The 24,110-nt window shown below is 42.1% G+C and overlaps 1 protein-coding gene across 2 annotated transcripts in view; it reads left to right on the forward strand.

Annotated features, from left to right (window-relative positions):
* The window catches only part of PPP1R36 (protein phosphatase 1 regulatory subunit 36), a 43,496-nt gene extending 22,675 nt beyond the window's left edge, over positions 1–20,821 (forward strand). Inside the window, exons 8-12 of one of the 2 annotated variants that reach the window (XM_015143888.2) lie at positions 4,188–4,322; positions 18,250–18,292; positions 18,608–18,786; positions 19,521–19,712; positions 20,577–20,821. In XM_015143888.2, coding sequence (XP_014999374.1) covers positions 4,188–4,322; positions 18,250–18,292; positions 18,608–18,786; positions 19,521–19,712; positions 20,577–20,763 — 736 coding nt within the window. In that variant the 3' untranslated portion in view covers positions 20,764–20,821. The remainder of the gene's footprint in view (positions 1–4,187; positions 4,323–18,249; positions 18,293–18,607; positions 18,787–19,520; positions 19,713–20,576) is intronic. The other variant, XM_077941132.1, reaches the window with a different exon arrangement.
* The last annotated feature ends 3,289 nt before the right edge of the window (positions 20,822–24,110 follow it).

The raw sequence follows: 24,110 nt of genomic DNA on the forward strand, positions 1-24,110 counted from the left end.
ATAATAGAATTAAATGTTGATTGCATTGAGGTATCTGCACAGAAGAAAAAAATTGATTTCAAATACCAAGATAGAGCATAGGGATAGTAATAGCATTTAATTCACAGAGTTATTATACAGAAGTAGATGAGACAGTGTTTCTTAACCCAGTGCATGGCACTTGGGAAGAAAGCCTACAGCCATGAGAGGAAAGCAGAAAAGGGTGAAAATGGATGGCAAAGGTATACTTAGATGATGTCAGGTGATTAAAAGCCCTACTTCCGGAAGAAGAAGTCTTATCTCTGTTTTACAAGTGAAGAAATTAAGGCTCACAGAGGTTAAATAGTGTGTTGGGGATTACATACTATACCTAGGAGATTACATTATAGTTCCTAGGTGGAACTGATGTTAGAACCCAGGTCTGTTTAACTCCAAGGCTTGTGCCTGAACCACTGCACAACATGCCCAGCACTTCCCACCAGTCAACTGCACTGTTTTCCAGAGTTTATCTGTCCATAATTAGAATTTTTAGCTTCTGAACAATTATGTATGTACTGTCTGTTTGTTTGAGACAGAGTATTGCTCAATCAACCAAGCTGGAGGGCAGTGGCACAATCTCGGCTCACTGCAACCTCCACCTCCTGGGTTCAAGTGGTTCTCCTGCCTCAGCCTCCTGAGTAGCTGACACTACAGGCATGTGCCACCATGCCTGGCTGATTTTTTATATTTTTGGTAGGGATAGGGTTTCACCATGTTGGCCAGGCTGACCTTGAACTCCCGACCTCAGGTCATCCACCCACGTCAGCCTCCCAAAGTGCTGGGATTATTGGCCTGAGCCACTGTGCCCAGCCTGTATGTACTTTTAAACATAATATCATATGTACTTTCAAGTTATTATAATCTTCATAATTATAATTTTTAATGGTAGCATAGTTTTCCATCAAGCCAATGTGTGCGCATTGACTTACCTACTAAGAGGCAGTATATTGTAGTGGTTAAGGGTAAAGATTTTGATGCCTGGGCTACATCTCGTGGGAGACTCACTCATAAGTTAGGTTAATAAGCATCAAGTCCTTAAACAATATCTGACTGTATTGCTGCTCCCTTTATCCTTCTGTATTAGTCTGTTCTCATGCTTCTAATAAAGACTACCCAAATGAGTAATTTATAAAGGAAAGAGGTTTAATGGACTCACAGTTCCACATGGCTGGGGAGACCTCACAATCATGGTGGAAGGCAAATGAGGAGCAATGGCACATCTTACATAGTGGCGGGCAAGAGAGCGTGCGCAGGGGAACGCCCGTTATAAAACCATCGGATCTCATGAGACTTATTCACTATCGTGAGAACAGTACGGGAAAGACCTGCCACCATGTTCAGTTACCTCCCATTGGGTCCCTCCCATGACACATGGGAATTATGGGAGCTACAATTTAAGATGAGATTTGGGTGGGGACATAGTCAAACCGTATCACCTTCTATTTTATATATTTTGGCAATTTCTAGTTTTTCTGATATATAAATAATGATTGCATTGAATGTCCTCATGCATAAAAATTTCCTCCTAATTTTGGATGATGTTTTTAAAAGAATAAATTTCCAGGAGAGATGATATTGGATCAAAATTTATGATAATTTCTATGGCTCTTGAAATTATTTTCAGTTTTTTTTCCCAGAGGATTATGCCAATTTTCTTTTACAAGCAATGCATAAGCATATCCATTTCAGCAAAATTTTGTCAGCATTATTGTTTGCATTTTTAAAGAATGTGCTTTAAAAATGAACCACTAACTGGGTTTGTATTTAAGGCAGTTTTACAAAATTAGATGAAAACAGTATGGGGGAATGGTTTCCAGACACAGAAATGTGGTGCAAGCAGGCCACCTCTGCCTGGAGTTTTGTATATAGGTTAGCTTCTCTTGAGTGTTTTTTTTTTTCATAGCTTTTTCCTTTTTTTTCCATTTCAACACATCAGTCCTTTATGTATATGTGTATATGTGGTCTAGGGACCACTTGCCTTGGAATCATTTGGGAAGATTGTTTTAAATTTCCTGGGCTAGACCCAGACTCCTGAGCCAGAATCTTGGAGAGAGGATTGCACTGGGAATTTGTACTTTTAGCAAGTATCCCCAGTGATTCTTTCATAATTCATAGGTTTATTAAAACTTGAGAAGCATTGGCCTAAAAGCTTCAAGGCATTCCTTGGTGGTTGTAGTTTGATTTGGTTGTTTTCTACAGCAAAAGAAGAATATGAGCTACTGGCAGCTCTGGCAGAGTAGGGTGACCAGTGAGGGTGGGGCTGCTGAAGGAAACAGGCACAGGGGTGTGGCCACTGGGGTGCGTCTGGAGGGGTGTGTTTGGGTTATATGGCATTTGGGCACTTAACGTTGGAGCTCTCTTTATTCCAGAAATCCATTTTATTCCAATGACTCATAAGCCTTTTCATCACATGTGATAACATTTTCTGCTTTGAAATGTCTATATTATCCTTAAATACACCCCCTTCCCCTCATGGCATATCTTCATGGAGTCAGTCTAATGGTTATATCAGAAGGGGCAGTCATTTGTCCCTGTTTAGAGTAAATATCATTTGGTGTCTAGTGACACCTCACTTTTCTTTTTTTTTTTTTTTTTCGAGACGGAGTCTCGCGCTGTCACCCAGGCTGGAGTGCAGTGGTCGGATCTTGGCTCACTGCAAGCTCCGCCTCCCGGGTTTACGCCATTCTCCTGCCTCAGCCTCCTTTCACCGTGTTAGCCAGGATGGTCTCGATCTCCTGACCTTGTGATCCGCCCGTCTCGGCCTCCCAAAGTGCTGGGATTACAGGCTTGAGCCACCGCGCCCGGCCGACACCTCACTTTTCAATAAGAGTACAACTCACTTTTCAGTAACAGTACGTTGGAATGTATCATCAGCAATATTGTTTCCTACTGTATTGTACAGCAGAAACTTAAAATCTGGCTTCAGACATGCTGTAACCTAAGAACAGTTTGTCTTTGAGAAAGTTCATTTGCAATTCAATTGGAACTGCGGCTGGTTTCACAGGGAAGCAGTGTTATTGTAATTGATGCCAAAGTTCCCAGAGTAGTAGTCCACAGATGCCTCCTTAGCAAACACAACTACACTCAGAACTGAGTGTCGGTCCTTGTTCACACGCTGAGCCCCAAGCTCAGTAATGACATAGAGAACACAGGGGACGCTGAGGTACATAGCCTTCACGGTTGTTTTAGGAAAATAGCAGGAAAGTAGGCTGCTAACTGCCTCAGCAACCAGTATAGATAATTTGTTAGTTGAGCTGTTCTGTATAAATTAGGACTACCTGCCTATAAAATTGGGGATACATAACATGAAGTATAATCTAATAAAAAAGCAAAAATAGGCAGGGCGTGGTGGTTCATGTCTGTACTCCCAGCTCTTTGGGAGGCCAAGGTGGATGGATCACTTGAGATCAGGAGTTTGAGACCAGCCTGGCCAACATGACGAAACCCCATCTCTACTAAAAATACAAAAATTAGCCGGGCATGGTGGCAGGCACGTGTAATCCCAGTTACTCGGGAGGCTGAGGCAGGATAATTCTTCGAACCGGGAGGTGGAGGTTGCAGTGAGCCAAGATCATGCCACTGCACTCCAGCTTGGGTGACACAGCAAGACTGTGTCTAAAAAAAAAAAAAAAAAAAAAAAGCAAAAATACACCGTAAACTTGAGATGCTGATTCCATTGATTAAATACGAAGGGACTTTAAGGATTTTCCTATATCACTGCTTAAATAAAATAAACTCATTGGTAAGTGAAGTCTGTTGACTCACTTGTATTTCTTTCAAAATAGTTTATGGCTGGGCACACTGGCTCACACTGCCATCCCAACACTTTGGGAGGCCAAGGGGAGGATCACTTGAGTCCAGGAATTCAAGATCAACCTGGACAACATAGTGAGACCCTGCCTCTACACAAAATAAAAAAAGATTAGATAGGCATAGTGGCGTGCACCTATAGTCCCAGCTACTTAGCAGGTTGAGGCAGGAGGATTGCTTGAGCCCTGGAGGTTGAGGCTGCAATGAATTATGATAGCACCACTGCACTCCAGCCTAGGTAGCAGAGCAAGACCCTGTCTTAAAAGAAAAAAAAAGTTTATAATTCTGACTTTTTGCTAGTTAATATAGGCATTTATGAAAATTAACCCAAATTCTCTTTTTTTTGTTCCCCCCATCAGAGGCCTTGTAGAGAAAAAAGAAATGGAATTGGTTTTAAGTGAATTAGAAGCAGCACAGACGTACTTGGCGCAGAAGTACTGTATCCTTGTGCTGGGCTTGGCAATGCCGGATAAGCATCACATGTGCTGTGGAAAGTAAGCACACATTTTACACTTCATTAGATCATCACTCCATCATAGACCCACACCCTTAAGATGCTTACGTTTGGCTTTGGTTAACTTGAGAAAATGTTCCTTCTTCTGTTGTCCAGAGTAATTGGGCTCAGGTGAGAATCTGTCCCAAACCCTTGTAATGTCTCCTTTGAGAGAGCGAAGTGCATGTGGAAGAAATCTCAGAATGTCAGCTGATATTTTTAAAACTTTCCACTGCTTGAGATTGAATGACATGGTCTCTCAGTGAAATCTTGCTCTCAACCATGAAGGGCTCTTGCTGCCAGACTTGGCTCCCTTGGGCAGGAGGCCTTGTGGGGCTGGTAGTGCAGGGGGATTAGGTGTCTCCCTACCCTTTCACTGCTTATTTTGCAGCAGCAACAATTGTGAGTAGGAGCTGCCGAGGTGTGGATTCTAAGATGGTTCTTTGTGGGAAGATCATTTTTACCTTAGGATGACTATTTTACACCACTGTAATTAAAACTTAAAGAGGAGTCTCATCACAGGTTTGGGATCACAAGGTCGAAAACATCAACCCTTAACTCAGAATCTCCTTCTCTGAGTTTCACAACAGGCCCCAGATCTACACCATGTCAGCCAGAACAGCTTTTTTCCCCTATAGGAAAATAATTTTCCCCTCCATAGGAAAAGAACCTAGTATATGATGTGTCTCTTTCTACATTCTCCACATTTTCAAAGACCAGCTTTGTTAATGAGCATACTTACACAGTTGTTGGTATATACATTTTTGTATTCTGTATTTCTGGGGTACTTTCTCTTATTATTCTGATTATATGATTTCACTTACCACTTTGAATAGGATTCTGTTATGTAACATACATATTTGCTTAACCATTCTTTTTGTGTACATTTGCATAATTTTAGTTTTTGTGTGTTATAATATTTCTGCATTGAATAGCTTTATACAAACTGCTTTATTCATTTGGACTATTTCCTTGTGGCTTATTTTCCACAGTATATTTACCTAGAAGGCCACAAACAGTTTTGTAGCTCTTGATACATACTGCTAGATTGTTCTCTAAGAAGGTTAAGACATTTTGTATTACCATCAGCAGTACGTATATCTGGTTGCATTGGATTTTATTACTTTAATATTTTTGACAGTTTAAAGGTGTATAAAAAGCTTAAAGATGTTTTATTTGACTGAGTATCTTTTTTTTTTTTTTGACGAAGTCTCACTCTTGTCCCCCTAGTCTGTAGTGTAATGGCATGATCTTGGCTCACTGCAACCTCTGCCTCCTAGGTAGTAATTCTCCTGCCTCAGCCTCCTGAGTAGCTGGGATTACAGGTGCTGCTACCACGCCCAGCTAATTTTTGTATTTTTAGTAGAGATAGGGTTTCACCATGTTGGTCAGGCTGGTCTCGATCTCCTGACCTTAGGTGATCCTCCCACCTCGACCTTCCAAAGTGCTGGGATTGCAGGCGTGAACCACTGAGCCCGGCCTTGACTGAGTATCTTTTATGATGGTGGAGGCTGTGGTCTTTCTGTGTAAAATAATTTGCTGCCTGCCTGTTCATTTAGTTTTAACCATCTATTAAATGGAAACTGGGAATTTGTATTTTTTTTTTTTTTTTTGAGACAAGTCTTGCTCTGTGGCCCAGGCTAGAGCGTAGTGACAAGGTGTGATCTCAGCTCACTGCAACCTCTGCATTCCGGGCTCAGGTGATCCTCTCACCTCAGCCTCCTGAGTAGCTGGGGCTACAGATGTGCACCACCATGCCCAGCTAATTTTTCTATTTTTAGTAGAGATAGGGTTTCTCCATGTTGCCCAGGCTGGTTTCAAACTTCTGGGCTGAAGTGATCTGCCTGCCTTGGCCTCCCAAAGTGCAGGGATTACAGGCATGAGCCACTGTGCTCAGCTGAAAATTTGTATAATTTTAAAATATGTATCCCATAGCAAGGATTGGTCATTTGTATTTCTAGTTTGTTGCTTTCTTTTTGGTATTTATGTTTTTACATATTAGGAAAATGTTTCACATTTTTATTTATTTGGATACATCTACCTTGTTTCTGATGCTACTCGAGAGTCATGCAAGTTCTTGCCATTCCTAGGTTAAACTATTTACCTTTCTTTCCTAGTTTTAAACAATAAGGTTTTAAAAAAATGTTGATCTTTGATCTATTTGAGATTTGTTACAACATATAAGAAGAGTTATGAATCTTAAGATATTTTGTCTTTACTAATATCCAACTTTCCAATACTTAGTGATTTTAGTCTCCACACTCTGTAACATTTCTTATTTATTAGGTGTTGAATTTTTCTAATATTTTAACCCAATTTGGGGAATTCCTATTGAGTTTTATTGATCAGTTTTTCTGTTATAAATACAGGACTATATGGCTGATATTTTTCTTTGATTTATTCAACTCACGTTGAGTGCCTGTTATGTGGTAGTTATGGTGCCAAGTGCTAGGGTGCAAAGAACATACAGTCTTCAAGGAGTGTGTACAGTCTAATGGAGGAGTCATCAAGTAAGGAAAGCAAAGATTGCTGGTCAGTATAATAGCGGCATAGACAGATAATGGGCACCCGTAGCAGGAGAGTGAGGGGTGTCCCTTAGGGACACTTGACTGAGGAGCATAGGCGGAAGCCAGGCAGGAAAGGGTGTGACTTAACATCTGATAACAAGAGTCACTCCTCTTTCCTTTGGCAATGTTCTATCTGGCCATTTTGCCTATTTGAGATAAGTTGCTAGTTTGTCCTAAAGATAAATTCCTTAAACTAGAATTCCTGAGTCAAATACTATGCACATTTAAATGTGATATATCATGTGTAAATTTTAAGAGTCTTATTCAAGAACACATGTTGCTGTGACAAAAGATAAATGGAAAAACATAATTTGAGGTCCCTTTTTTGGGTTAGTCTTGGTAATTGAAAATGCTTCATGAAATTCTGTGTTTATATTTTGCTGTTCTTACCCTATTTTTCCAGTTTATTTTTTCTTATTACCCAACTCTTACTAAAAGTTTTGCTTAATCCGTGTTTTAATGTCTTTCATTTGAGCATCAATTTCTACCCTCCCATATAATTAACTTTACAAATATGAGATGTGGTTGCAATTTTTTTTTCTTTTTTCACTTTTTCTGGATGTTCCAATCTTTTCTGCCTACCTACGAAAAGAAAAGGCAGGACAGAGACTGTATGTGGCTAATTCAGTCTTTTTTTTTTTCTTTTTTTTTTCAGATGGAGTCTCGCTCCATCGCCCAGCCTGAAGTACAGTGGCACTATCTCTGCTCACTGCAACCTCTGCCTCCTGGGTTCAAGCAATTCTCCTGACAGCCTCCCGAGTAGCTAGGATTACAGGCACACACCAACAAGCCTGGCTAATTTTTGTATTTTTAGTAGAGATGGGGTTTCATCATATTGGTCAGGCTGGTCTCAAACTCCTGACCGCAGGTGATCCACCCACCTCAGCCTCCCAAAGTGCTGGGATTACAGGCATGAGCCACGGCACTTGGCCCTAATTCATTCTTTAGTTGGGTAGATTTTTTTCCAAGTTACCTAGGGTCTGAGGGGCACAGGCATATATTCTCTAATTTCTTCTTGGCTATTCATAAGGAGCTATATTAGTTTATAAAGTTAAAAAACAGATATACATATGAAGTTTCTCTCGGCTGGAACTTGATATTTATTGATGTTTGCATCGATATACTTTCAGTTCAGGCTCACTTTCTTTGTGTTTTGGTTGTTTCTTGGCATTGTTGGCCATTTCTCTTCTTTCACACCCCTGTTTCTATAGTGGTAGATGTCCTCGGTCCACTTCCGAGGCCCACCATCTGTGTGATTCGATTCACCATGTGTGTGTGATTTTTCATGACTTGGGAATACACTCTTAATGTGTATCCCTGACAACACCCGTTCTTTATTCTACTACATCCGTTCTGCAGCTTTCAAGTTTTTGCTGCTGCAGTTCTTTTATGGAGTTGACAAGTTTGGTTCTGCTTTCCAGCATGGGACCATGAAAATGTGGCACTCAGGGAGTGTAACTGAGCAGTGGCCCCAGCTGTTGCGCCTGAATCCACCACCAGGTCTGCACTGAGGCCACATGTTTTAGCCTGTTTGGGTTGCTATAGCCAAGTACCATAGACAGGGTGGCTTATAAACAACAGAAATATCTTTCTCACAGTTCTACAGGCTGCAGGTCTAAGATCAGTATACCAGCATGGTCAGGCTCTGGTGAGGGCCCTCTTCTAGGTTGCAGACTGCCAGCTTCTCATTGTATCCTCAACATGGCAGAAAGAAGATGACAGAGCTTTCTGGGGTCTCTTTTCTAGAACACTAATTCATATATAAGGGCTCTATGTTCATGACTTAATTACTTCCAAAGGCCTCACATCCTGATACCATCACACTGGGAGTTAGGATTTCAACATACGAATTTCGGGAGAACACAAACATTCAGCCCATTGCACCATGCTTCCCATAGGCTGCCTCCTGCCAGTGTCTGAGTGCAGCAGGCCGATTCCTCACCGTTGCAGGAGTCCTCTGACTGACAGCTTCAGCTCGAGGACTCCCCTTTGGCCTGGTCAAAACTTTCCTAGAGCTTTGCCACTGTCTGAGTTCCTTCCTACCCAGACCCTCCTGCCTTTCTTCTCTCACAGGGTCAGACATGCATTGAGGTGTGACGGCGCTCCTTGCCTTCTCCAGTTCTCTCATTTTCTGTCACCATCGTTTCCTCCAATAAATCTCATGTCTAGTCCTGTCTTGGTGTCTGCTTCTGATAACATATCCAACATCATAGCATTTTTAAGCTTTGCTGCCATGATTACTTTTTTTTTTTTTTTTTTGAGACAGAGTCTTGCTCTGTCGCCCAGGCTGGAGTGCAGTGGCGTAATCTCAGCTCACTGCAAACTCCCCTTCCTGGGTTCACGCCATTCTCCTGCCTCAGCCTCTCAAATAGCTGGGACTACAGGCGCCCGCCCCCATGCCCTAATTTTTTGTATTTTTAGTAGAGATGGAGTTTCACCATGTTAGCCAGGATGGTCTCTATCTCCTGACCTCGTGATCCGCCTGCCTTAACCTCCCAAAGTGTTGGGATTACAGGCGTGAGCCACCACGACTGGACTTTTTTTTTTTTTTTTTTTTTTTGAGACAGAGTTTCACTCTTGTTGCCCAGGCTGGAGTGCAATGGTGCAATCCTGGCTCACTGCAACCTCTGCCACCACGCCTGGCTGATTTTTTGTATTTAGTAGAGACGGGGTTTCACCGTGTTAGTCAGGCTGGTCTTGAACTCCTGACCTCAGCTGATCCACCCGCCTCGGCCTCCCAAAGTGCTGGGATTACAGGTATTTCATCACCGCGCTTTTTGTGTCTTTTAAAAGTACAGTCAGTCCTCGTCTTTTATGCATTCAGCTTTCTACAGCCTGTTATTCTTTCTTACAGTAATGTTCCTAAACCAATGTTTTTCAAAGTATAAGTTACAACACATTAATGGATCTCAAAATCAATTTAGTAAGTCTTGAAGAGAATAGACTAGAACTTTAAAAATCAGAGTACATCATAAAAAGTAAAAGTAAGTATTGTTTTAGGAGACTTTTGTTTCAGTGTGTATTGGGGACTCTATTAAATATATTTCTTTCTGTGGGTTACAGTAAAAAATAAAAACCACAATGAGATACTATTTCACACCAGTCAGAATGGCCGTTATTAAAAAGTCAAAAAATAACAGATGCTGGCAAGGTTGCAGAAAAAAGGGAACCCTTATACACTGTTGGTGGGAGTGTAAATGAGTTCAACCACTGTGGAAAGCAGTATGGCAATTCCTCAAGAGCTAAAAGCAGAACTACCATTCGACCCAGCATTCCCATTACTGGGTATATACCCAGAGGAATGTAAAGCATTCTGCCATAAAGACATATGCATGCGAATGTTCATTGCAGCACTGTTCACAATAGCAAATACATGGAATCAATGGAATCAACCTAAATGCCCAACAATGACACACTGGATAAATAAAAGGTGGTATGTTTACACCTTGGAATATTCTGCAGCTATAAAAAAGAATGAGATCATGCCTTCTGTGGGAACATGGATAGAGCTGGAGGCTATTATCCTTAGCAAACTAGCACAGGAGAGGAAAATCAAATACTGCATGTTCTCATTTATTTATAAGTGGAAGCTAAATGATAAGAACTTATGAACACAAAGAAAGAAGCAACAGATACTGGGGTCTACTTAAGGTGAGAAGGGTAGGAGGAGGGAGAGGAGCAGAAAAGATAAGTAGTGTGTACTGAGCTTAATACCTGAGTGATGTGATAATATGTACAACAATCCCCCGTGACTCGTGTTTATCTATGTAACAAGACTTCACATGTACCCCCAAACCTAAAATTAAAAGAAAAAAGAAACCCAAAAGGACAAGAGCATATATAAAATAATGGAATTGTTACATTTAATATCTCTGATGAGTGAGGTATAGTAGTAGATATAACATAGAGATACTTAGAAGTTGGGGATGTTTCAGCATCAAAAATACCTTTCTGTGATCCAAAAACAGGAAGCTTTTGCCGGTGTCTAGGGCTGTTGGTGGAGGTTTAGCTTGCTGTAGACTTCATTGTTTACAAAGAAGTAGTGTTTTCTCTTGACAAAGTTTTTAAGAAAAGCATTATGATAAAATTACAGTTATCTTTATAGTTTCCTACTCAATCATTTACAACATCACTATTGACACTGATTTCTTTTGTCTTTAAAGTGTCACTTCTAGTTAGAAAACTAGGATTTAAGGTTAAAAAACCTGCTCTTGGGCTGGGCACGGTGACTCACTCCTGTAATCCCGGCACTTTGGGAGGCCGAGGCAGGCAGATCACGAGGTCAGGAGATCGAGACCATCCTGGCTAACGTGGTGAAGCCCAGTCTCTACTGAAAATACAAAAAATTAGCCGGGCGTGGTGGCGTGCGCCAGTAGTCCTAGCTACTCAGGAAGCTAAGGCAGGAGAATGGTGTGAACCTGGGAGGCGGAACTTGCAGTGAGCCGAGATCACGCCACTGCACTCCAGCCTGGGGGACAGAGTGAGACTCCATCTCAAACAAACAAACAAACAAACAAAACAAAAACCTGCTCTTAAGAAATGATTTTAGCCAGGCACAGTGGCTCATGCCTGTAATCCCAGCACTTTGGGAGCCTGAGGCAGGAAAATCACTGGAGCCCAGGAGTTCAAGACCAGCCCAGGCAACACAGTGAGACCCTCTCTCCAGAAAAAAAATTTAAAAATTAGCTGGGCATGGTGGTGCATGCCTGTATTTCCAGCCACCTGGGAGGCTGAGGTGGGAGAACTGCTTGAGCCAGGGAGCTTGAGGCTGCAATGTGTCGTGATCGTGCTGTTGCACTCTAGCTTGGGTGACCGAACAACACCCTGCCTCAAAAAAAAATTTTTTTTTTAATTTCTCATACTTAAGGTTTAATCTTTAAAAACACATATACATTGCAAACTAATGTTGGGATAAAAAGCAAACTATAAACAATTATACCATAATTAGAGAATTTATAATATTTTTTAGTTCTCGGCATAATTGTACCACTGAAGTAATTGTACTTTTTCCAAGGCAATTTTTATATAAACCTTTAAAGGAACGCATATGTTTGAAAGTAGGTGATGGCCTCTGTTTAGCACTAGCTCATTTCCAGATGGTGCTGGTCATTTTTCCACTGTGTGCGACATAACCCATGTTTCCTCTGCCTGCTGGATAGCACTTTATAGAAGAATGAGCGTAGATCTCACCACCCACATAACAAATTCCATACAGGTCAGACGCTGAACAAAGGACATAGAAGACAGACTGGAACAGGTTTTTGCCATGATTCAGAAGTTTATATTGTTCTTTTGGTGGCTTTTATGTAGGAGGAGATGAGGACAATGTTTTTGCCAGTTATGGTGATTAACTCATTTTAACATTTCACTTCTTTCTGATTTCAGTAAGCTAATATTTGCATGTGTGTTTTCTGATTTTTCTCTCTCAGATATGTGTTACCGAAGTGAACTGGGGTCTGCTTGCCTGATGCAGTCAGGTGAAACATCCACACCATGGTTTGTAATATCAGGAGAAAGGAGAGCATTTATTTGCAGGTCGCCAAGCAAGTAGAATCAGGCAGCTCTCGCTTAAGACCTGACCTCTCTGATGGCTTGCAAGCAAGGGTTTTTAAAGGCAGGAGTAAATTTTAGGAAAGCAGAAGTTACAGGCAAAATTGTAAATCAATACATGGAGGTTATATATTGGTTTGGACTAAAAAGGCAGGATATTTTGAAGCGGGGCCTTACAGGTCATAAGCAGATTCAAAGATTTTCTGATTTGGTTAAGGTAGAGCAGCTTTGTTTAAAAAACTTGGGGTCTGTAGGAAGATGTGTTAGGTCTGGCTCGTGGACATGACTTCTTCTAGGCCTCTCAGGAAGAACTTTAGAACAATGAATGCAGTCAGAGTTCAGTCCTCAATCTCCTCTTATCTGAGGTCTATATGCCAGTGGACCCATTTGGTGGGGGTCTGAGTTTCTAAAAAACAACCAGGGACGTATGTTAAAATGTTATTTTTACTTTATATAGAGAACCAAACATCTTGTGACTCTAACTTCCTTGGCTGTCTTTTAAGCTACTGTTACCTTCTTGCTTATCAAGTTGCTCATTTACTTCTCAGAGCTAGCTAGGTGCCTGGAATTTCCCTTAAAGGAACTCAAGGCTTTCCTTTATTTCCATGTTTGGGGGTGGGGGTGGGGTGGCAGGTCCCTAAGTGTAGGGGGGTTGGTCCCTGTTTTGTCTCATATGCACACTTAATATTGGACTACAACACGTTATGCTATTTATCTCTAGGATTAAAGATTTTAGTAGAACCAGCAGTTTGGATGCTGTTAATTTAGTGCTTTCATGTCTCTTGAGAAGTAGAAGCATGTGCCTTTAAATGTCTGAGGAACCCTGACATCCCAAAAGCTTTGGCAGAATTTTGATGAACATGTTCAATAAAAGTTCTCTGTGTTTTCCAAGTTAAGATATGAAAACCTCCTTGGTGGCAGGCACATGCCATAGTTAGATCTTTTCTTTGGTGATGGCCAATGCTGGCTCCACCCCCACCTTGACCCTAGCATTTATACCTTCTTCCACTGTTCTCAGTGCAGCTGTCACTTGATGGGTGACCAGAGAGGCTAGCGGTGGGGCTGACGGGGAAAAAGGGAGTCTTTTTGAAACTCAGGTGTATAAATTATCCCTAAGCCCTGTTCCTCTGCCCTTACCCCCAGTCACATGCTGCACCAAAGCCTCTTTCCCCTCCCCTAAAATACATCCCTTTGATACTGTCTTGTATAGAGCAGACCTTGCCCTTCATTGAAACCTGATTATACCTACAGCAGCAGGGGGCAAATAGGGGAGCACAACTTTTTTTTCTTCCCAGCCCAGAAGTCTGGGACTAAACTTTGTTTCCCTTTAGGAATGACAAATCATAAAATATACTTTCTTCATTTTGATTTGGAGCCAAGAGTCTAAGGTAGCAAGAAGGAATAAGAAAGCATCATAACAGGCCACTAAAAATCTCTAGATTTACTACCAGGCTGGCTTTCCCCTCTTTCCTTTGGGTTGTGTCCTCAAACATGGAATGCATGGCGTCTGTGCTCACCAGCATGGTGGCCACTTGCCACAAGTGGCTAGTGAGCACTTTGAAATGTAGATAGTCCAAATTGAAACATACTGTAAGTGAAAAATAAGCACTGTACACAGAAAATCTAAAAATGAATAAAATATCTCAGTACTTTAGAAATATTGCTTCTATATTGAAATGATAATGTTTTGGGGGGTTTAGATAAAATATATTATTAAATTAGCTTCACTTGTTTCTCTTCACTTGTTTTTCTTCTAGAAAATTTAAAATTACATTTATGACTTGTATTATATTTCCACGGATTGTATTGTTTAAACCCCATTTCTATTTGCAGACAATTTTGGGAGGCTTAAATTTTGTTATTTTAATTTTTTAAAATTAAATTAAATTTATTTTTATTTTTTATTTTTTTGAGATGGAGTCTCACTTTGTCACCCAGGCTAGAGTGCAGTGGCACTATCTCGGCTCACTGCAGCCTCAACTTCCTGTTCTCAAGCAATGCTCTCACCTGGCCCCAAAAGTAGCTGGGACTACAAGGTGTGTGCCACCACTCCCAGCTATTTTTTATTTTTTCTGTGTTTTTTTGTAGAGATCGGGTTTCGCCAACTTGCCCAGGCTGGTCTTGAACTCCTGAGCTCAAGCGATCCTCCTGCTTTGGCCCCCCAAAGTGCTAGAATTACAGGTGTGAGCCACCACGCCCAGCCAATTTTATTTTATAATCAATAAAATTTTAAATTTATAATCAATTTATTTTAAGTATATATACTTAATATAAAAATTATAAAATACCAAAAAAGACAGGAAAACGACTCAAAATATACCAGCTAGAAATAAATATGTAGAGCTTTTAACTTTGAAGTCCCCAAATGTATTCATTGTATGCACCCATTTCCTGGGCACATTTCTATTTCATATGCAGGGCTAAATCAGAATGGTAAGAAGAAACCCATGACATTCTGTACTTAATTTTTGCAGTATGGGTTACATCAGTTTGCTTTGGGCATTAAGAGAGAAAGAGTTAGGCCAGGCGCCATGGCTCACACCTGTAATCCCAGCACTTTGGGAGGCTGAGGCAGGCGGATCACCTGAGGTCAGGAGTTCAAGACCAGCCTGACCAACATGGAGAAACCCCATCTCTACTAAAAATACAAAATTAGCTGGGCGTGGTGGTGCATGTCTGTAATCCCAGCTACTTGGGACACTGAGGCAGGAGAATCGTCTGAACCTGGGAGGCGGAGGTTGTGGTGAGCCAAGATCGTGCCATTACACTCCAGCCTGGGCAACAAGAGTGAAAGTCTGTCTCAAAAAAAAGAAAAAAAAAGAGAGAGAGAGAAAGAGTTGCAGTGTGTATGGCAACTTGAGGGAAAGTGGAAAGAGGTTCATGTTACCTTCTCTTCTTCTTTTTTTTTTTTTTGTCTTTTTTTGAGATGGAATCTTGCTCTGTGCCCAGGTTGCAGTACAGTGACGCGATATTGGCTCACTGCAACCTCCACCTCCTGGGTTCAAGCAATTCTCCCTGACTCAGCCTCCTGAGTAGCTGTGATTACAGGCAACTGCCGCCACGCCCAGCTAATTTTGTATTTTTAGTAGAGATGGGGTTTCTCCATGTTGGCCAGGCTGGTCTCGAACTCCTGACCTCAGGTGATCCACCTGCCTCGGCCTCCCAAAGTGTTGGGATTACAGGCGTGAGCCACTGTGCCCAGCCTTACCTTCTCTTCTAATATCTAAAAAAAGAACCCAGAAAGAAAAGGAAAGAAAGTGTGTTTCCTGGGCAATCACTCTCATTTCAAAACCGTGCTAAGATGGTGCTGGTTTGCCTTGTGCTGTTGTGAGCTCTGCTCTCGATCTCCCAGAATGCAAGCTGACTTTATTCCCAAAACAGACTTTGGCTGGTTTTCTTGCTTCAGCTTGGCAGGTGTTCATGGTCTCTGGTTTCAGCTGGCAGAAGATTTACAGTTGGTTACGGAAGAGGAGCTTTCAAAGGGCAGAAATTTCACATCAGCACACCCCTCAGGTGGAGGCCTCAGGTTGCACAGAAAAGAAATGCTGAGGGTTGCTCCGAAAAGTTTCCGCTGAGCTCTGTTGTTCAATATGTTTATCTGCAAACTATTTTAAAGAAAAAAGCTTATTCTCCTCACATTCCAGTTATGAGGACAGATGTGGGTATCTGACAGGCCTGATTTTTAGTACAGGATCTGCCCCTAATTAAATATATGTCTTTGGACTTAAGTCTCAACTTCAGTTTCCTCAGTTGAGAATTGGGAATAATAATGTTGACTATACCGTAGGGATGTTATGAAGACCAGATATGATCATACATGTAAAGGGCTTAGCATGGTGCGGGATGTTATGAAAACTAGATGTGATCATACGTGTAAAGGGCTTAGCGCGGTACCCGGCACATACTCCATACTTAGTCCATGTTCACTGTAATTGCTATTGCCGCAGTTCTTTATTGAAGACTTGCACATGAAGAAACCAATATATAATGAAGAGAGTCTGTAGGAGGGGAGGGGCAGGCCCCAGTAACCACCTCTTCGGCCTCATTCCCCAAGTGAAGGGCTAGTTTAGGCCCATTCAGACCAGGAAGTCCTTGTGAGAAGGCCGAAGGTCCTGTGAGATTTGGGTCATCTTTCCCAGACTGTGGGAGTTCAGGATGGTTCTGGAGAGCCTGGTACCAAGGCCAATCCTCAGAGTCACAGTTCCTCCAAGGAAGGCTCCAACAAAAGCAGAAGCAGGTCGGGCACCTTGGCTCATGCCTGTAATCCCAGCACTTTGGGACGGTGAGATGGGTGGATAGCTTGAGCTCAGGCATTCGAGACCAGCCTGGCCAACATGTGAAACCCCGTCTCTACAAAAAATACAAAAATTAGCTGGTCGTGGTGGCGTGTGCCTTAGTCCCAGCTACTTGGGAGGCTGAAGTGGGAGGATCACCTGAGGCTGGGGAGGTCAGGGCTGCCGTGAGCCATGATTATGCCACTGTGCTTCAGCCTGGGTGACAGAGTGAGACCCTGTATCAAAGAAAAACAAATAGCCAGTGTGGTGGTGTATACCTGTGGTCCCAGCTTCTTATGAGGCTGAGGTGGGTACCAGGCTCTCCAGAACCATCCTGAACTCCTACAGTCTGGTGGGAGGATTGGAGGGGGGAGGATTGGCAGGTGGGAGGATTGCTTGAGCCCAAAAGGTTGAGGCTATAGTGAGCTATGATCACACTACCGCACTCCAGCTCTGTCTTAAAAAAGAAGCAAAACCAGGATCAGCCTTGAAGTGTCCAGGGTCTGGCCTTGGCTGCTGTGACTGATGAAGTGATTGCAGATGCATAGCCCCCTCAATCAACTCTCAAGGGCTCCCCAGACCAGGTCTGGTTTCCTAATGCTGGGAGTCAGAATCAGAATTGTTAGGAGGGGAGGCCATGTTCACTAATTGTGCCCATGCCAGTTTAGTATGTTTTTTTTTTTCTTTTTGAGATGGAGTCTTGCTCTGTCACCCAGGCTGGGATGCAGTGGCACAATCTCGGCTTACTGCAACTTCTGCCTCCCAGGTTCAAGCAGTTCTCCTGCCTCAGCCTCCCGAGTAGCTAGGATTAGAGGTGCTCACCACCACACCCAGCCAATTTTTGTATTTTTAGTAGAGACGAGGTATCACCATGTTGGCCAGGCTGGTCTCAAACTCCTGGCCTTAAGTGATCCTTCCACCTCGGCCTCCCAAAGTGCTGAGATTATAGGCATGAGCCACTGCGCCTGGCCAAGTATAGTATTCTTAACATTGAATTTGTGTTCCAAGGACTCCTGGTAAGAGAGAAGACTCAGGTTTGCCCATGCCCATCAAAAGGAGGAGCACACTGCTGTTCTCAGTCTACTGGTTGGTTTGGCATAGATCTTTGTGGCTTTTGTTTCTGTTTCTTTTTGTACCCAATAGCCATAACTATTGTTTGCTAATTATTTTCCTTTTCTTTATTGCAGCCTTACCTTCTAGTTCTCTGCTTCCTCTTTATCACCTTTCCACTCTCCTTACCTCCCCAATACTCAAATTACTAGAAGTCTTTGGAAAAATACATTTCCTCACTGGTTTGTTGACCCCACATTTATATCGATTAACTTTTTACCATTCTAGGGATTTTTATCTGGGTAACATAGGAAGTTGAAGAAGAAAGTATTGAGACTCTTTATCAAGGCCTTTTGATAGCATTTGTGTAGCTGAAAATAATCTTGGGGCCAAGATAATGACCCTAACTTTAGAGGAAGATAAGGACTAGGTCCCTGAAAGATTGAACTTCCCTCTCAACCTATAGTTGTGACTTGTTATGTTACAGGGAGAAAATATCAGATACACAGAAAGACTGGAAGTTCTTTGAGGTGAGTCACTTATGTTTTGGTGCTTTTTGATATGAAACAATTTATACCAACAACAAATGACCATTTGTCAGACACTTATTTTTAGCGAATAGCCTTTCTAGAAAGGATGCTAACAAGCTATGTGCTATACCTTAAATTGTTGGTCTGATCTTCCTTGTGCAAAAGTGAGTACATGTGTAATTTTGCACAGTGTTTCAGGAATATTGGGAAATGGGGTCATCTGGGTTTGTGTCTGCTTAGCTGTGTTATATAGACAGGTGGGAGTTTTCCATTTCACAGCTAAGGATTGTGATTCTTGTCTATTTTTTGTTATAGTCCTTTTACACTTTCTGTACCTATGTGGCTTGGATTGTCTTCCGACGTCAACACTTGACAGAGATTGAAGAAGAAGTAGGGAGACTCTTTCGTACCAATATGTTCAACATTCCTCGCAGGAGGCGTGAAGATGAGGAATCAGGAGGGGAAAAGAAACGCATGACTTTTGTTCAGTTTAGGTATGACCTTTTGACTTTCCTATGCTCAAGGATATTTCTTTTCTTCCTTTCTTCCTTTCCTTTCTTTTCTTTTCTTTTTTCTCCTCTATTTTATTTTATTTTATTTTTTTGAGACAGAATCTTGCTCTGTTGCCAAGGCTGGAGTGCAGTGGCACAAGCCTGGCTCACTGCAACCTCCAACTCCTGGTTCAAGCAATTCTCCTATCTCAGCCTCCTGAGTAGCTGGTATTACAGACATGCACCACCACGCCTGGCTAATTTTTTGTATTTTTAGTAGAGACGGAGTTTCACCATGTTGGTCAAGCTAGTCTCGAACTCCTAACCTCAGGTGATTCACACACATCAGCCTCCCAAAGTGCTGGGATTACAGGTGTGAGCCACTGTGCCTGGCCTCGTCTTCTTTTTTTCAGACAGCATCTTATTCCGTCACCCACGCTGGAAGGCAGTGGCATGATCATAGTTCACTGCAGCCTCAACCTCCCAGGCTCAAGTGATCCTCCTATAGCTAGGACTGTGGGCATGCTGTCTCGCCTGGCTAATTTTTGAAATTTTTTGTAGAGATGGAGGTCTTGCTATGTTGCCCTGGCTGGTCTCGAACTCCTGGACTTAAGTGATCCTCCCGTCTTGACCTCCCAAAGGGTTGGGATTACAGGCATGAGCCACTGCACTTGGCCTCAAGAACATTTCTAGAAAACAGGGTTGTATGACCTAAATGTCACCTTCCTCCCCGACAGGAGAATGATGGCAAAACGCCCAGCAATTAAAAAAGCCATCAACATGCGTTCTCCAGTCATGTCTACTCTGCTGCCATCTCTCAGAGAAAAAGCTCAAAACGTCTTTGAGAAAAAGTATCATCAAGTAGATGTCAGATTCCCAGCTGAGATGCAAAAGCATGTGGGAGCTTTGGACTCTGTGTCCATGCCAGTGTAAGTGGCTTGGCAAGAGAAACATGAGTGCCTTGAGGTGGCATCCCAGGTGGGACTGGAAGGGGCAGGGGCCCTCTGCCAGGGAACTGAGCCATGATGACAGCCCCCATTTTCTTACTTCTGCCCTGCTGCCCTCCTAGTTTCCTTTCTAGAGAATCTTGAGGTACACCCATCTAGACCAGAAAAAAAATTGCTAGAAAGTGGTGCTAGACTCCAAATAGTTCTAGTTTGGAGGAGTGAGTAACTGATTTATTTGTTTATTATTATTATTGTTATTATTATTATTATTATTATTTGAGACAGAGTCCCTCTCTTGTTGCCCAGGCTGGAGTGCAGTAGCCCAATCTTGGCTCACTTCAACCTCTGCCTCCCGAGTTCAAGTGATTCTCCTGCCTCAGCCTCCTGAGTAGCTGGGATTACAGGCATGTGCCACCAGCCTGGCTAATTTTGTATTTTTAGCAGAGATGGGGTTTCTCCATGTTGGTCAGGCTGGTCTCAAACTCCCAACCTGAGGTGATCTGCCTGCCTCAGCCGCCCAAAGTGCTGGGATTACAGGTGTGAGCCACCGTGCCCGGCCCTGTAACTGAATTTTTTTAAGGCTGAGGTTTTTCTATTAGTAGAATCATTTTTGAGAAATGTGGGAAGCGCTACTACAAAATCTTGCTAAGAATTTACTTTTGGACTCATATATTAGACTACAGTAGTAGTTCATGGAAACAGGGAAGGTTTTTAAAAAGGGAGAGAGTGTATCTTAGCTTTAGTGTATATACACACACACATACACACAACCACAATCACAGTCTCAACTCTCCACGTCAGTCTTTGGCCTCACCACTTCAGCTGTCCCAATAATTCTTTTCACAGAGTTGGCATCTTGGGGGAGCCTCGATGTCTATTCAACCCCCATACGCTTCACCCCCTTGATCCAGAAGAAAACACAAAATCATTTGGGAGACATCCTTCCCTGATGGAAACAAATAACATAAGGATTCAGGATACACTGGACTTGGTCATGAAGACACTGTCCTCTCAAACATCATGCCCTAAGTAACCTGGTACATTCCATTTCTGTGATAAGTCCCTGTATCTCAAGTAAACTACTTTGACTTTATAGAAGATGGTTATTCGTTATTATTAAGCTTTAAAAATTTTTCAGATTGTCTGGTTAAAAGTTGAACAGCAGTGAAAGAATTCCTGAAAGCTCTTGAAAAGCTCATTTTCCTATTTTTAGTAGTTTGCTTTATTGTTTATTTATTTATTTGAGCTCTATGTGACTACTAAGAGCAATGTATTAGAACATTTAGTCAGTGCTCTAGTGTACTAGTGAAGAAACATTCGTTTATTTTTCGAATTTTTTTTTTTTTTTTTTGAGACAGAGTCTTGCTCTGTAGCCCAGGCTGGAGAGCAGTGACGTGATCTCGGCTCACTGCAACCTCCACCTTGGTCAAGTGATTCTCCTGCTTTAGCCTGAGTAGCTGTGATTACAGGCGTGTGCCACCATGCCTGGCTAATTTTTTTGTATTTTTAGTAGAGATAGGGTTTCACCATGTTGGCCAGACTAGTCTCCAACTCCTGACCACAAATGATCTGCCTACCTCAGCCTCCCAAAGTGCTGGGATTATAGGTGTGAGCCACTGCACCCGGCCTTGTTTGTTCATTTCTAAGTTCATTTTTGCCTTATGAGATGTCTTCTTTGGTACACGGGGAAACAGAACTTCATAATTAAAAAGGCAAATTAATACTTTTTAACTTTAATCTCTTTCTATGACTATATTATTATTGTTATTACTGGCATTGGGATTTAAACTATATCAGATTCATTTAGAAGCCTTTTAACATTTGTTCTTTCATTCAACAACAAATATATATTAAGCCCCTATTCCATCCAGAGCCATGTACTATGTTATGTAGGAAGAAAGATGAAGACAAACACAATATCCTCCAGGTCTATGTAGCAGAGAAGATAAATAAAATACATCATCACAATATAATATTAAATATGTTGTTAGCCACAGAAGTGATAAATGCACGAGGTGCCTCAGGAAGACAGAGCCATGGAGCAGTCAGTTCTGAGGGCTGCAGGAGAGTTCTGATTTGAACTTAGCTTTGGAGGGATTCGGTGGTACTGAAAGGGAACTTGTAGTTAGAGGAAGAGCGCTTGCAAAGCCACAGAGTTGGGAAAGTGGACCCTGTGACTGTGGAGTGCCAAGAGCATGGTGTCTGCAGTGGGCAGGCCTGAAAGGTCAGCTGAGTCCTGGACATCTGGCTAGGGAGTGAGTTGGATGTTATCTGGTAGGCAGTGAAGATAAAGAATCGCTAATAAAACCAATTCACTAGATGGAATACAGAGCTGTTGATTATATAATATTATCATTTTAAAAGTCTTGTAAGGGTATAGAATTTAGTCACCTGAAACAACGGGACTAAATTTGCCAGGCCACAGGTTTATCCTCAGACTTCAACATCCTCCTTTCGGCATTCAGCTTCATAGAAAAACTGGACACCTTTCCCAGATTCAATATCCAGGGCAGAGGAACATCAATTCCAGCCTATTGGGCTGGATATTGGGGCAGCTTTTTAAACATGCACTCTGTCTTTACCCTCTCATCCTCTATTACCCATGTCAACTCCTGGACTATCGGCTAACCCTGGTTGGCTTTTTTTTTAAAGTGGAGAATTAGATTATAATAAACTCTGTTATAACAAATTTTTAACTAGACTATGTTGACATGGTTTTTTTGTTTGTTTGTTTTTTGAGACAGGGTCTCGCTCTGTCAAACAGGCTCCCAGCCTCAAGTACAGTGGCACATTCATGGCTCCCTGTAACCTCCACCTCCTGGACTCAGGTGACCCTCCCACCTTAGCCTCCTGAGTAGCTGGGACCACAGGCACGTACCACCACACCCAGCTAATTTTTGTATTTTTTGCAGAGACAGAGTCTCACCATGTTTCCCAGGCTGGTCTCGAACTCCTGAGCTCAAGCAATCTGCCTGCCTTGGCCTCCCAAAGTGCTGGGATTATAGGTGTGAGCCACTGCACCTCCTGTTTTGTTTAAAAAGTCTTTTTTTTTTTTGAGATGGAGTCTCGCTCTGTCGCCCAGGCTGGAGTGCAGTGGCGCCATCTTGACTCATTGCAAGCTCCGCCTCCTGGGTTTACGTCATTCTCCTGCCTCAGCCTCCCAAATAGCTAGGACTACAGGTACCAGCCACCATGCCTGGCTAATTGTTTGTATTTTTAGTAGAGACGGGGTTTCACCATGTTAGCCAGGATCATCTCAATCTCCTGACCTTGTGATCCGCCTGCCTCAGCCTCCCAAAGTGCTGGGATTACAGGCATGAGCCACCGCGCCTGGCCCATTTAATAAGTATTTTTTAAAAAGAAAATCCTGGAATTATGAGACTTTTGTAACTATCTTTACTAGGCTTTTCTCTCCCTCCTTTCTGAACTATGAGGCTTAGATGTATTTATTTATTAATTCATTCTTAAGTTTACATTTTTTATTCTACAATTACTATGTCCCCACTCTGTGCTAGGCACCATATTAGGTGCTGGGAATTCAGTGTGGATGAAATAAATACAGCCTGCTCAGTTATGGAACTGACAGTCTTGAGGGAAGACAGGCATAAAACAAATACTCAGATTATGAACAAATTGCCATGGTGATGAGTGCTGCAAAAGAGAAGAAGAGGATGCTGTTAGAATGTATCATCAGAGGCCTGCTGGTATGGGGGAGATTGTCAGGGAAAGGGAAAGTCATCCCTGAGGAATCGACATTTAAATCTGAGAACTGATGACTCAAAGGAGTTAGAGAGGTGGAAAGTTAGGAGGGGAATATTCCTGGTTGTCTTCATTATCTACTGCTATATAACATTACCTCAAAACATTGCGGCTTCAAACAGCAACATTTATTGTCTCACAGTTTTGGTAGGTCAGGAATATGGTAGCAGTTAGCTGACTTCTTTCACTCAGGGTCTCTCAAAAGGCTTCAAAGTGACAACCACGGCTAAAGTGAAGTCATTTAAAGCCTCAGTTGGGGATTGACCCCACTGCAAAACATCACTGAAATAAATTAAAGAAAACCTAAATAAATATGAAGACATCTTATGTCAGTGTATTGGAAGACAATATTGTTATGATGGCAGTAATCCTCACATTAATCTACATATTCTATGCAATCTCTATCAAAACCCTAGCTCAGTCTTTTGCGGAAACTGACAAGATGATTCTAACATTTATATAAAATTGTAAGGGTTCCAGAATAGCCCAAATAATCTTGAAAAGGAAGAACCAATTTGGAGGACTAACACTTTCTGATTTCAAACTTACTACAAGCTTTAGAAATCAAGACCATGTGGTACTGGCATAAGAACAAATATTTAGATCAATGAAATAGAATCA

This window comes from Macaca mulatta, chromosome 7 (genome assembly GCF_049350105.2).
Source record: "Macaca mulatta isolate MMU2019108-1 chromosome 7, T2T-MMU8v2.0, whole genome shotgun sequence".
In the NCBI taxonomy this organism is placed as follows: Eukaryota; Metazoa; Chordata; class Mammalia; order Primates; family Cercopithecidae; genus Macaca; species Macaca mulatta.